General features: G+C 38.7%; 1 protein-coding gene across 2 annotated transcripts in view; it reads left to right on the top strand.

The window, feature by feature from the left end:
* Window positions 1-14433, top strand: part of CCDC50 (coiled-coil domain containing 50) — a 64941-nt gene that overhangs the window by 32358 nt on the left and 18150 nt on the right. Inside the window, exons 5-6 of one of the 2 annotated variants that reach the window (XM_032482093.1) lie at window positions 6637-6754; window positions 11280-11807. In XM_032482093.1, the coding sequence (XP_032337984.1) occupies window positions 6637-6754; window positions 11280-11807 (646 nt within the window). The remainder of the gene's footprint in view (window positions 1-6636; window positions 6755-11279; window positions 11808-14433) is intronic. The other variant, XM_032482096.1, reaches the window with a different exon arrangement.

Below are 14433 nucleotides of genomic sequence, written 5' to 3'. Positions count from 1 at the left end.
CCATCCTGGTTCTTCTAGAACTCCTTGTTCAGTGCCAGGTGAGTGTGAGACACCTGGTGTGAGTGTATTTAGCTGTTTCTTTAAGAAACAAGCCATGACTATGTGATAATCAGAATTGCAAGTAGGAATTAGGGATTCCTTGTCATCCTTCCTGTTACCAACACAGGAGCCCTTTCTTACTGCTGGATGTGTTGCCTCTCTGTAGTCGAGACTGCTTTGGGGATGAAACTAGGAACTGAAAGAAGTGATTATGTTTTGTAGACTAGGAAAGCTTCTATTTTAAAAATAACAGAGTAATGAAGTTGGCTTCTTCTAAATGCTTCTGGTGTCCTGTGATCCCCTCTTCCCCCCATTCAGGGAAAAACAGTATTAGAGAAACCAAAACACTTTATTTTATGCATGTAAAAACTAAACAGCAATCACAATACATCTCACTGTAGTACTATATAAAGTAGGCAGTGTAGTGAATGACTGCATTTTTCAGATGAAGAAATTAAGTGTTGAAGAAGTGAATGACTGGTCCCAAGCTATAGTAAGATGCCAGAGGAATGTCTGTACAATTCAGTCTCCTGACTGACTGCTTCTGACTTAAACTGTGATACAAAATGGAACACATAGACTTTGGAGTTAGGCTGTCCTGGGTTTGAATCTAAACTGTTTAATTCTTAGCTGCGACTTTCAGCATCTCGCTTAACCACGTGGAACCTCAGGTTCCAAACCCAGGAAGTCAGGATAACTGTACACCACCCTAAAGGGCTATTGTGAGGTTTAAGTAAGATCATGTGGATAAGGTCTCTGCTGCACACTAAGTTAATGGTTGCTTTTCCCTTTTGGCTTTCTTGCCAGGTGTTTTCCCCACCATTCTGCCTTCTGTAACAGCTCAGATTTCTCTCACAGAGAGAAGTGCTAAGTTAGAGAGGGGGAAAGTTAAACGGGCCTAAGTGTATTCCAGTATGGTGTAATTTGAGGCATCTTCAGGAGCCTCCTTCCCTTCACAGGCCCCCCACCTCCTCGCCCACTTCCACTTCTGACTTACTGAAACGGCCCCCCGCCCCCGGTGCCGTGGGGAGATTAAATGAGAAGTCCAGTCGTGGAGGTTTAGTGAGACTAGCCTTTAAAAAACTCCTTGCAGACATTTTGGATTTTTCACTGATGCCTGAGATTAGAAGATGGCTGTCCTGCCAAAGTGTTCTTTTATCGTAGAAAAATGTGACTCCCCGCTGACTAGTATGTTGTAATATTGAATAAACAAGATTTGCATAAGTTTGACGTTGAAGGATGCATGACAATGCATATTAGTTTGTTTCAGTCCCGGATGCTTCACTGGGAAGACTGAGACTGCGAAGGCAGCGCTCATCTTCCTGGCCAGCTCCTGGGAGAGCGTGGCCTGTTCCTTGTCAGCTGTCCTGGTTCTGCTTTGTTCCTCCCTCTGCTCTTCCGCTTCCTTGTAGAGGCCGCTTAGCTACTAAGTTCTTACTCAGCAGCAGGGCTGTGGCAAATTCCTCTCTGGATTTTCATCCAAATATCTTTTTAGAGATTTTTGGAATCAACTCTCTTGGGTAGTTTATAATCACCCACAACAACCAGATGTGGAATTCGAGGCCCCTTTTCTCTTGGGACAGGTTTTTTTTTTCTGAACAACATTGTTCATGAGAAGTAGAATTATACAACTTTGGGTGAATTAGCTTGTCTAGCTTTTGTCTTTTTTGTGTTTTTTAACAGAGCCCAGATGTAAGGAAAGTAGCATTTCCATTGGGGAGACAGATGTAGAAAAGTTAAAAAAAAAGAAAAAGATCTCTTGTACTCTTACTAGCATTGTGGCCTTCCCCTTCCCTTCCTCTTTTCCCTCCCTCATCCTCCCTTCCTTTCTTCCTGGCTTTTTTTTCTTTTTAACTCTTTTACACCAGCGTCTTGAATGCAGTAATAGTTGCATTTCTCTCTGGGTGCCCTGTTCAAGGCAGGGGCTTGCAGTCTTTTGGAACATTGGACTGTATGAGTATGTGGCTAATACAGGTGGACTAATTTTATTGGGATCTTTCTCTTTGGTCACAGTGTAAGCCTTTGCCAGTGTTACTTAACAAAGCCAAGAAATGTGCGTTTAGTTCATTTAACTTAGTTATTCTTAACTAAAACTCGTAACTGTGTGAGTGAATGTAGACATACACGTGTGTGTCTTGGAACCTAGGTCCAAATATATGTGAACATGAAACTATTTTAGGGAAAACCTTTTTTTTTCCCCTAAAGTAAACAGCAGTAGCGTGGCCAACCATGTCATGAGACGTCTGTGGCATTAGTCCAACAGTTTGAAGCCATTTTGTAATGTGAGCTATTCTGGGATAAACTTAGTAACCAATTTACATTAAAAATTAATCTGGTGTGAGCCATGGTGCTTTTTCATAGCACTCTTATGGTGATCAGAATTTCATGTTCTAAAAGAATATTATATAAGTTGGTAAAATCTGGAGGATAGTTCAGATAGTAATAATTTTTGCTGCTAAAATTTTTTCCTATGTTTTGGCACTTAGAAAATAAGTTTATACAAATATAGCCAGACAAGGGAAGTGAGTGGGAGGCCTCTGGCTGAGAAAATTCTTCTCTCGTCTTACCCTAGTTATAGTGAGGTTTTTATATCCATGTAATTGGTATTACCCTGTTTTTCTGGTCTTGTAGAGTAACCCTTTGGGGATTATACCTGCTTTGAGTCCCCTACTGAGTTAGATGCTAATATACTAATTGCTAGTTAATAAAATAAGTTTAGTAATCTAATGGAATGGCTTTCCTTTTTTAAATTCTTCTGATAGTGATTTGACAATCACATTTTCAGATCTCCTTTAGATTGTCTTTATAGCCAAGGGTTCCTCATTTTGAATCCCACTACTGTTGTACTATAGAGATGGAAACTTTAAGGGAGAAGTAACCCTGGTATAAAATCATGTAAATCATAAAAATACCCGAAGGAACCCAACACAGTGGTTCAGCAATTTGTCACCTGCTTCAGTGGGGCTCCTCTGCCTCCTTCCCACCTGGTTTGTATTAATGCCTCTCTTACAGGACTCATCTTTATGTCTTGGTCATTTTGCTTCTAACACTTCATAGATAAGAGCTTTAATGAGATTGACCACACATCTTCTTTGCTACAGGAGGTGTCTAGCAGAATGTTTGAGCCATTGAAGGGAATCAGTGAATCTGTGTTTTTCTTAAAATGACTTTCCCCTAGGAGTCTATCCATCCTTACCAGTGCCCTTAAGCTCACAGCTTCAAATTTTCCAGAGTTGAGTGAGCTTGGATAACAGAAAAGGGAGAGATGGGATGTAATGATAAACTCTTATTTCAATAAATGTGCTTACTAGAAAGTCTTCTATGCCACAGAGTTATTTTTACATATTAGCTGAAAGTAAGTCTACCTGATTAATATGATTAATGAAAAAATAATGAACATAACTTCAAAAAAGCTTATGAGTTCTTTTACATTTTTTTCCCCAGGTTACATTTTATCAAACACTAATTTCATAAGGTTTGTATTTTTTATGTAACAAAAAGCCTTCTGTCACAAAATGAATTTGGAAATTCCTGGGTTACAGGAAGATAACAGATTTCTTTTATCAAAGTTTAAAAATATATTAGCACATTTTGAAATGTGTTGGAAGAGTTAGACGTAATACATGTTTTCTATTGAATGCTTTCTGGGGCTTTTTTTGTTTGTTTTTTTGTTTTTTCTTGGAGAACCTTTTAATACCAGTGTTCTCAAAAACAGAGCTTTGGGAAATGCTGTTCTAGACTAACCTTTAACAGGAAGGAAGCTGAGGACCAAGGAGGTTGTTTGTGTCATGGTTGACTAAGCTGCATCCAAGCGTTGTGACTAACAATTCCCATCTTTAGCTTGTTGCAGGGGAAATTCTTTGTATTGAAATCGCCTAACTAAGCCCATTGGGCAGTAATGTCAGAAAGCAGGGAGGAGAACTGACTTGGGCTAAACCACAGTTGCAATACAGCAGCAGTTTTCCATTGAATCCTTTATCCTTTCCCTCCTCAAGTCCAGCTAGCCGTTCTCACACTGTAGAAGCTTACTCAGAAAAGAGCTGAGTTAAAAAAGCAAGAGGTTTGGATGCTAAGGTACATGACGCATTATGATTGTTATTTTTCTACTTGGATAAAAGCACTCCTTTTGACTAGCTGCCGCCTTGTACAAAAAAGGGGCATCATCTTTGTTTCTCTTTGGTTCATCTTTGGTTCTTCACAGTGAGCAAGTGGCTTATTCATTTATATATATATTCACTCTGCATTCATTAGGACTAAATTCAATAGCAGGAAAGCAATTATAAAGTCCCTGCAGTACAGTTTAATAATTTCCACTGGCAGTTGGACCCGATAATTTTCTGTTATATTTTTACTGTTACATCAAGGGAAATTTTTTGTTTTCAGTAAAAGAAACCACTTAGGAAAATGTAGTGTTGGGTGCTTAGTAAACTGTGACCATTCAGGGAAGTATTTATATTTTCTTCCTACTTCCACAGTAAAAAGTATAAGGGTTTGGGAAATTCTGTTAACAGGTACTAGTTTGGGGAGGACAGCTTACCTTGTCACACCCCTCTCTTCCTCACGGCCGTGTTGCTTTGTAAGACGTCAAGTGCAGTACCTGGCAAAGGGGCTGGCAGCTGGTCACACTCAGATTTATTAAAATGGTGCATTAGGAGTCAAGACTTTCGACTTTAAGATTGAGTGGTTCAAACCCTTCATTTTACAGATAAAGAATTCAAGCCCAAAGAAATCCATTATATTAGTTAGTATTTCTCCTCCAGTGTCTCTGAAGCATCTGACTTGAACTGGAAGGGAAAAGAAGATCATCTTAACCATTCAGATTTGGGTTTTTTTTTTTTCCCCCATCAAAGTATTAGAAATTCAGATTTCTTTGCATGAAAATGATACTTGTGTTTTAAGTAGGATTGTGTTCTTTGCCTTTCATTCTGAACTGCAACATAGTGTAAGTGCTTTTACAAAGATTACTTATTTTATTTATATATATATATATATATATATATATATATATATATATAGTTTTTTACATAGTTTTATGAGAAATTTGCAGCATAGAAATCAGTTAAAGGATTATATGGTAATAGTATATTTATAAGTTTGAATTTAGGCATTTACTTAACACAAAGGCAGATTTGTAAGACTGTTTTGTGAACATTAAAAGCCGAGTATGTGGGTAGTTGTTGCTAATTTACCTAGCCTCAGCACCCTGTTTATTTCTATCCTGACATGAGAAGAATTGACTTATTTAAATGAATTTTTTTAATCTGTCTTGCAGCCTTAGTATAGTCTTCATTTTGACTTACTCAGAAAATTGCAAAAAGAAGAGTGGTGATTAACTCTTGCTTCAAAATAGGCATCATTAACATCTCAGCACTTCTGTATTCCTCATTGTCAATATGAAGAAGTAAGCATCTCAGACACCTGTGACTATTATTACCATTTACTTGCACCAGAGAGTGTTGCTGCCGTGTTTGTATGATCTTTAAGAGTCTGGTGACAGCTAGGGATCTTCGTTCTAAAAAAGTATACCTGCACAAAGTTTATGTACTGTTTCATTGGGCCTTTCATAGAAATACTCTTAAGATTCAAAATGCTGTCACATTCCAGCTCAAAACCGTTAGTAGTCCTTTATTCCTTATTTATAGACTTCAGACTTCTTAAAATTGTCCGTAAGGGGTGCCTGCGATGCAGCCTCTGACTTTTTCTAGCTTCAGCTTTCTCTGTAACCCCCCACGTCCTCTGTTCTCATGGGGCTATGGGTTGTTCTCTAGATTGATGCCCATTGAAGTGTTTATAACTTTGCTCATGTTCTCTCTCTCCTTTTGCCTATTGGACTGCTCAGAACCTAACATAAATGCAAAGCCTTGAACTAATTCATTTAAGCAGAAATAATATTCCCTCTTTTGTGCTCTCATAGACATTTTTAGCCTCTTTTTTGAGGCATTTCTAGTTGAATTGTGTTGTAGTTATTTGTGTATACCTTTGTTTTCATAGAGGGGATGGTAATCTCTCTGGGGACAGGGTCAGAATGCTAGTCATCACTTAGTGACTCCTAAAAACTTGCCTGGAGATGAAGCAGAGGGGAGGCAGGAGGAAGACGGTATTCTCGTTTTCAGTTAAGACAGTGGAACTCTAATGTGCAGCTAAAACAGGATCAATTGAAAAACGCTTTAGAAAAGTTTTTAAAGTAAGTTGTAAATACAGTTTATAAAGTTCCATAGATTACAGCACTCTTCTTCATTCAGACTTAGTGAATCATCATCTTGGAAAAAGGACCCACAAATACATATTTTTAAAATTCTGTTCTATAACCAGCTTTAGGAATACTACATTTGAACATCTTCAGGTTGAGTTAGATTGAAATTTCAATTAAAAAAAACCCAACAACTTTACCCGTCATCTGGATCGTATGCCACTCCTGTTGAGCAGTCATCGTTGGCATTTGGATAGTATGAGCTTAATGCCAGAAAGTCTGGAGAGCCATAGGCAGAGCCCACAAAAGTCTGGCAGTGGAACGTCAAACCATTGACCTGTAGGGCCACTGTATGGACTGTGTTCCTTCTCCGGTAATACTTATTTCCGTTCTCTCTGTATTTGCAGGACATAGCACGCCTCTTGCAAGAAAAGGAGTTACAGGAGGAGAAAAAGCGAAAGAAGCACTTTCCAGAGTCCTCTGGAGGCAAAGCTTATGGTGACAGTTACTATTATGAAGACGGAGGTAACTGATTCCTGCATCATGACTCATGACTTACTCTGTCCTTAGAGTCAGTTGCAAGACACCCCTTTAAGTTTGTCTCTAAACTAGAGATGTTTAGATTTGTGGTGGAATTTTATCTTATCCAATGAATTCATCTGTTCTGTAGTTGGTTGACCAGGGCCATTTTTATGGCTGTTAAAACTTAAGTATGGTTTAGCAAGGTTTGGTGCGCATTCTTTTGCACTATTGCTACTTGGAATGCTGGATTACATTCTAAGCACATAAAAAGGGGTGTGAAAAATGTCACATGAGTCTGGGCTTGATCTTTCTCAAGGAAATCTGGGCAGTACTGTTTAAAGCAGCAAAGTGGCACAGATAATAAAGGAGGTACACCATTTATCAGTTACTGGATAACACAGCTTTTTTTTTCACACTTCTTGCCTTTTAAACCTCAGCCGATGGGTTAGCCTGCTGATGACAAAGTTAAATTTTAAGATTCTCTGTTCATTTTTTGCTCTTGGTGCTTTCTTTTGCTGTGTGATTATCATATTGAAAAATTTCTGAGAGAGAAAAGTCCCTTCTCTAGTGCCTGCTTTTGCCGTGTGATGGTGGTGGTGATGGTGTGGTGGTGGCACTCATGGTGGCGATTCTTTATCTTAACAGTGTGTTGGGAAATGAGTATTTGCAAATATTGTTCAGTCCTTTTTAAAGATCTGTCAAAGGAAACACATTTCCTATAGTTTTTAGTGTCAGTATTTATTGTAATTCAACTTATAGACCATACATGCTTAGGATACCAGCTAAATAAAATCTAAAAGCAGCTTCTGGAGAGTAAAGATTTTAAGGTCAGTAATCCCAAAGCTCCCTGAAAATTCATTATCAATGGCTTTTCTATAATTTCATTATAAAAGGTAAGTAGGTGTTTGTCTTAGATGAGTAGAATGAAAGATCTCTATATGTAGACGATAGAATAATTAGAGTTCGAGTACAATCATGCAGTCACATTGTTCTAAAGCTATTGTTATCAGCAGAGCTCAGCCCTGTGACACAATTAGTAAGCAGGTTGATTGTCTATTTATTGCTTGGTGTGTTGTCCCGTATTTAAAATGCTCAGCTCTTTTTTGGTAGCCATTTTCCTTATGCTGGTTTTTCTAATCAAATCATGTGTTACATCGTTTAAAAAGAAAAATATTGCCATAGAGGTCAGAAGGTAAAGAGTTTCTCTTTAGCTTTTAATTAAAATTGGAAATGTGGTCTGGTGGGGTTTTTTGTTTGTTTTTATTTGTAATTCTGCCTTAAAGACATGTTCGTTACAAATAAAAATAACCATTTTAAACTTTTGAGTCTAAAACCATTAGGGTAGTAAGTAAATTCAGTACAGTAAAGCACTGATTTTAGCATTCCTCTGTTAAGACTTTATACTAACTTGAATTGGGACTCAAACCTGGTTGTTTTGACCAGAGTGCTGTCATCCTGATTCATCTCTCTAAACCACATTAAGAATTCAGTGGATTTTCAGGGAAACGTAAAAATTTTTTAAATCTATGTTTAATTGCTTTTGTAAACTTTTGTAGAGAATGGCATACGTGCTACTTTTGTGGAGTTGGAAGGGACTGGGAATAGAAAACGGTGCCTTCCTGAGCTTGTGCGTGTAAAGTACTATTGGAATTTCTCTTCAGTTGCGGTTTGTTGGGAGATTATATATTGCTGAGCATGTGATCTTCATTTATATGCCTCTGAGTTCGACCAAGTTGAGTTCCCGCGAAGTCACACTGCAGTCCAGCTCGTACTCACAAAGCGTCCTGTCTTCTTTGCAGTGGTCCTTTCCCAACACGCTATTAGCAGACATTCTTTCATTGTACTTCTCTATCTTAATGTGTAATATGATTTTTGTCTGTCTTACATAATAATCCCAGCAAATAATTACAGATGTGATTGTTTTAGCTTTTATTTTACTTAAACTTTAATAAATTAATCTCTAAAATGATCATTTATAGATTTTCTACAAATTTGAAATTATCCAAAGGATCTATCAGATTTATATCAACTGAAATGGTGAATCTTATTCATTTATGAATCCATGTTTTTCTTTCAAAGCCTCTTACCTGTATCACAAGCATATTAGTGGGTTTTTTTTAAGTCATGGTCCTTGGAGTCATAAGATCTTGATTCAAGTTCTGTCCCTTCCTTAGAAAACTTGTAATGGTAAGGAAGTTATCTACTACAAACAGTCAAAGTCTCTTTCTCATCTGTAAAATGGAGATCCTACAAATACATCCTTCAGGTGAATGATGAGAAGATTGAACAGTATAATTTTTCTGAAGATTCGATAAACTCTAAAGTGCTATTATTTATACGTATATCAATGTAATATGTGTATAACATAGTATTTTGTCTATCTAAACAAAAATCAGTTTATTTTGGAAGATAAACATGGACGAACACAAATAAAACGTTTACATATATATATGTGTATGTGTGCATGTATATATATGTATTGGTTATAAGGAAATTAAGTATATTTGCCAAATAACTTGGTCTCAAAAAACATGAAAGTCTCAGCCCTTAACTGGACAGGGTTTTAAAGGATTCAAACAGATTCCTCCACCCCTGTCTTTTTTTTTTTTTTTTTTCTTTCCCAGGTTTAAAGATATAACAAGTGATGTAGACAATAAATATTTTTTTCCTGTAAACTATGTGAAAATGTAGTGACAGTTCTGTTCTAATTCTTGCAACACACTTTGCTAAAATAAAACTACTAATATCTGTTAACTTTTTAGAAAGAATTAAAAATAACAACAACAAAACAATCATAACTTCATAAATCCATGTCGAAAACATATTATCAACTGATAATGTTGTTTCTTTCTTGTTTCTCTTTGGGCCTAAAGGCAGACTTCATCACGGATACAGCTCACTGTGGGAACATTGGTGTTAACACTGAACCACTGTTTCCTGGTTGTGGTCGTCATTTAAGTAGCTGGTCGGTATTCTGTTAATTCACGGCAGTAGTGAATTGATTCTTTCTCAGTTGTCAGTATACACTTAAAATAATAGTTTGGTTAAAAGAGTAGATACTTTTTTATTCCAGAGAGTAATTATTCTGTTTCATTTTTGCTTGAAGTAAAAATAATTTTTACTATAAATTATGAAAATAAATGCCTTTACAGACTTTTTAGAGGACAGCTTTTAATTTTGATGTCACCTTTGAGGCAAATTTTCTTCGGAAAGCTCAAGAAGAAGCAACTTGCAGTTTTGAGTGGAAGCTTATGGCATCAGTGATGCGTTTAGCACATATCTCCCCTTCCTCTGTTCCTCTGTCAGATTCACAATAACAGTCTTTAACAAAAACAGAAAACCCAAACCAAAACAGCCCCCTCCAAAAAACACCAAACAAACCCTAATAACTAAGAAAATCTACAGTCATTTATTTTTTCTACATCCTATCAAATTAGGGTAGCTGTTTCAAATGCAGTTCAGCAAAAGGCTAATTCTAGCAGGGAATCTTGGCTGTGTTAGCAATTTTCCATGGAATTTGGATTTCTTTTTGTTATTTCCCAATGGTAGTCAAAGTCTTAGCAAATGTTAAAAGGAATATGCCCTTGCAGTGTGCATTGTTGATTTACTTACTTTGTTTTCACAGTTTGCATGTTCCTAAATGGGACCTGACAGAAAAGCACCCATCTACGTGCTGTTCCTGAAGTTTATGTTAAACATAAGGACTTCTATATTTAGAATATATTGTATTTTTATACATAGAATACAATATCATAAAGTTTTTTTTGAAATATGTCTAATTAGGAAGTGACTCCTTTTTATGTATTCCATTTGGGCATCTCTTCTTAATTTTTCCCTCCGCCAAACTTCAATTAAGATTAGGAGCAGAGTTATCCAAAGACAATAGGGTCATTTACTCACTAAAATTCTCCTTTACTCCATCCTCTTCCACGTTGAACTGACGTATGCCTGGGAGTGTTTGCTTTGGCCACTTAAAGGGAGAGGATGGAGGAAAACTAAAATCGGCAGATCATCTCTGGAACTAAGTAGACACTAGCAACGTTCTGATACAGATCAATTATTTCCGATAAGGATATTCTAAAGCCTTTGAAGTCACAAAGCTTACTTCTTTTTCTGTTTTCTAAGACTCCCTTAGCTCTCACTTCCCCTCCAAATACTAATACACTAGTTACAAAATAGTTTTATAAATAGAATTTAACATTTTAATGACTGGAACTTTTGTTATTGGCAAATATCAAAGTACCATGTTGGCTTTTCCCTAATCATGATCAAGCTTTTCTTTCAGATTTACTTCACTCAATTTCGTTTTAGTTTTTTCCCTGTCTGGCTATGTGCTCAGAATCCTTCGTGTGTGCCTGGACCACTCCAGTAAATGCTCGCCCCTTCTTTTCAGTTTGTTAACTGGGAAAAGTAGTCTTCTCCATTGTTACATGGTAGTCTTGGGCCCTGTCTCTCTCACGTAGACAGTTCGCACTCTCAATAAGTTAACCTGCATTTCTATTTTTCACATTCCTCCACCTCCACTCAGACCAGCCACGGTCAAGGAGGGCAAGGGAGTTGGGTTCTGGAGCCTCAAGGCCTTGTAGACTCCAAAGTGATGGAAAGACTGCGAAGCAGCGGAAGGAGGAGTCCAGACACCCCCAGGAGAACTTGGAAGAACCAGAAGAGCCTTGTTCATCAGAGAGATCTCTGTCGTCCTCTAGCTCGGGTAGAGCGAGGGACAATCCCCAAATGAACCCTGAGCAGCGCGACAAGAGCCAGCCCGGCCACGAGAGGCAGCGGAGACCCCCTCTTCCCAGAGTCAGTGGTGAGGTGTTTCTGAGCACCGAGCAGGACGACTGGGAGGCTAACCACAGCCGTCAGACTCGGAATTGGGAAAAGAAGTCCCGCCACCAGGACCACCTTTCTCCCGAGTCCTCACAGAAAGCAGGGCTTCACTGCAAGGAAGCCGTATGTGGGAGGGGCCGTGGGCGAGGTGAGCACAGAGGAAGGAAGCGCAGGCCCAGGACTCCTCCCTTCTCACAGAGTGAGGAGCGGCTCCCGCTCCACGACACAGGTAATGAAGGACAGTCTCGTTGCAAGTCCCGGTATCCTGTATATACATACAAACAAGTGTATTTACTAAGCATCTTAAGCAGCCTGTTCTTTCTCTCTGGTTTATGCTCATGGCTTTGAAATAAATCCTAGAGCCAAATACTACAAAAGGTATTTACTTAATTTCAGATCTCAAGGAGGAAAATATTCGTACCTTTTCCCTTCTGCCTTCTGAGAGAGTACTCTTGACTCCTGACAAGGTTCCTCCAGCCCTGGATTGCAGTGGAGGTGCCCGTCCCAGATACAGTTCTTAATGTGCCAAGACCATACCTCGGCGATTCTGATACCCAATCAATGCTCTTGAATTTCTGGTTTTAATTCTGTGAACCCAGAAGCCTGGTGACATGGCCTTTGTAGTATTTACCTAACTAAAAGACCAGTAGGTCCGGAAGGACTGCGTGTTCTTGACCTCATCTTTCCCATCTGTAACGTGAGAGGTTGGCTAGGCACCTCTTCAGACAGTGTGTCTTCCATTTGTGAGCCTCAGCTTGTCTTCATCAGAATTAGCCGGGCTGCTTCCTAAAAATGCAGATTTCTGAGCCTACATACATTGCCGCCTCTGGAGTGCCTGGCGTTCGGGCTCGTTTTAGACCTGGAGGTGGTTCTTAGGGACTTAAAGTTTGAGAATGGTTGCCCTGAGTGACTTCCTGGGCTTTAATCTTCTTCAACTCTTCATCGACAGTTGGTGTTCTGAAGTGCCGGTATCAGGTGAGTTCTTGATACTTGTTCAGGAATGAGGTAAATGTTAGATGTAAGCGTCAAGTTTCTGGACTCTGAAGTCCAGAACCGACCCAGTGATGGTTCTCGCTGTCCTTGTCTGGGAACCGCCAGCTGTGACGGTCTCCATGTGGCTGCACCACTCAGGTCAGAGCGCTGCACGTCCGGTACTCTAGTTAGACCATGCTCGTCTCCCTGGTTCTGTCTCGCTCTTACTGGAGGTTTACAGAGGTGCAGGGGTCATTGGGAAGGGAAGTACCAAGGAGGCGCCTGTTTTTACTTCCCCCATGCTTTTGCCCGGCCAGCCTCGACTTCTGGTCTGGAAAGTGGGTTCTGGGTTGCAGGTTCAGGTTGATTCAGTCGGTTCTTCCTGTCAAGCTGTCTCTCCCTATCCTGTTAGTCCTTAAAGGCTTATAAATGACTTGGTGACAAAGAACATGAAAGTTCAGTTCAGCAGGCTGTATCAGGTTTCTGCCACAAATACACTTGCCTCACAGGCTTTATGTTTGGGGATTTTTGCTTGGATCTGAGCCTCAGAAGCTTTGTAAGTCAAGCCAAAAAGATGAATATGTAAACAAGCAATTGCAAATTAGATACACTTTGAACAAAGAACTGTGGAGCAACAGAGGAGGAAGTGATACAATCTACCTGGAATTGACCTTATGTGTAAATTACACTCTATCCAGATTTAGAAAGACTTGTTGAAGTCTAAAAGGCATGGGGGAGGAGTGGTGATTACATCTACCACTGCATTTCGGATTCTGTGAATCTGACCTCATACGTGTGCTCTGAGGGCTGGGTAACCTTTATGGCTTTTAGTTATGCTTGAGAGTATCTTAAACAGGCTTAGAAAAGCTTATGAAACAAACACTGACTCACAGACCCTACTACTGGAGTTGTAGGCAAATGTTTTGCTTCTTTTATTTTAATAGCATAAGGTTTAAAAACCAGTGTGACTAGGTAGGTACTAAAATGGTTACAACAGAGCTGCTGGTGTCTGTAATTTTATATCCAACTTACTTTGCAAATTTTACCCACGTAGGCCTGTAGGCATTTGATTTTGTTACCTCCACCCCCATAGGTAAGGGGATTACATTAAAATATAGTTACTCAGTGCCTGTCCTTGCTGTTGTAAATGCACAATTCTTAAAGTTGTTAGCATAAGCCAAAGTTTTATTTAACTTATTAATAAGGAAAGAGCTAGTTGTAAGAGCATTGATTTTTCAGGACAGGGTTTTATAATCAGTTGAAAAAGGGATACAAAATGAAATTGCTAAATTAAATGTAAGATTGATTAATTTTCTAAAGGGCAGTAATACCATGCCACCTTTGAGGGTAACATCTCTATTGAGCTATTAAATTGTAACAAGCTTATTAACTTTCTGTAGGTTAACTTCCAGCCTCTCAGAACCATAAAACACTATTCTGCTATGACATTCCGCTCGTGTCAGGCTGGCTTTTTACGAAATACTCTTTTATGATTATTAAAGGATCCATGTGTCATTTTACCCTGTTCCAAGCTTGGAATAAGCTTATCTTGAATATCAGTACTTTCAACACTTTTATCTTACTTTATCAGAATTTCTTTAAAGGTAAGCTTTCCTTTGTGTTTATTGGTGGGGGTTGGATTCTTGTGTCCTCAAACTGAAGAATGATGAACAGAAAAATACAAGTAAGAATTCTATTAAGAAATGAACGTGGAACTGTTGAAAATATGGCTCACCTGGTTCTCTGAAAGCTAGTTTCCAGATTATGTTTAGGTCACCAAAATGAAGACAGCCACTTTCATTAATTTCTTTCAGTTAACTATATTTAGTACCATTTTAAAGCATCTCTTTTCTGTAATGACAGCCCTACACTGCACTAACTGA

This window comes from Camelus ferus, chromosome 1, assembly GCF_009834535.1.
Source record: "Camelus ferus isolate YT-003-E chromosome 1, BCGSAC_Cfer_1.0, whole genome shotgun sequence".
Taxonomy (NCBI): Eukaryota; Metazoa; Chordata; class Mammalia; order Artiodactyla; family Camelidae; genus Camelus; species Camelus ferus.
Note: the sequence above shows the minus strand (reverse complement) of the source record. Positions and strands in the feature narration are given on the sequence as shown.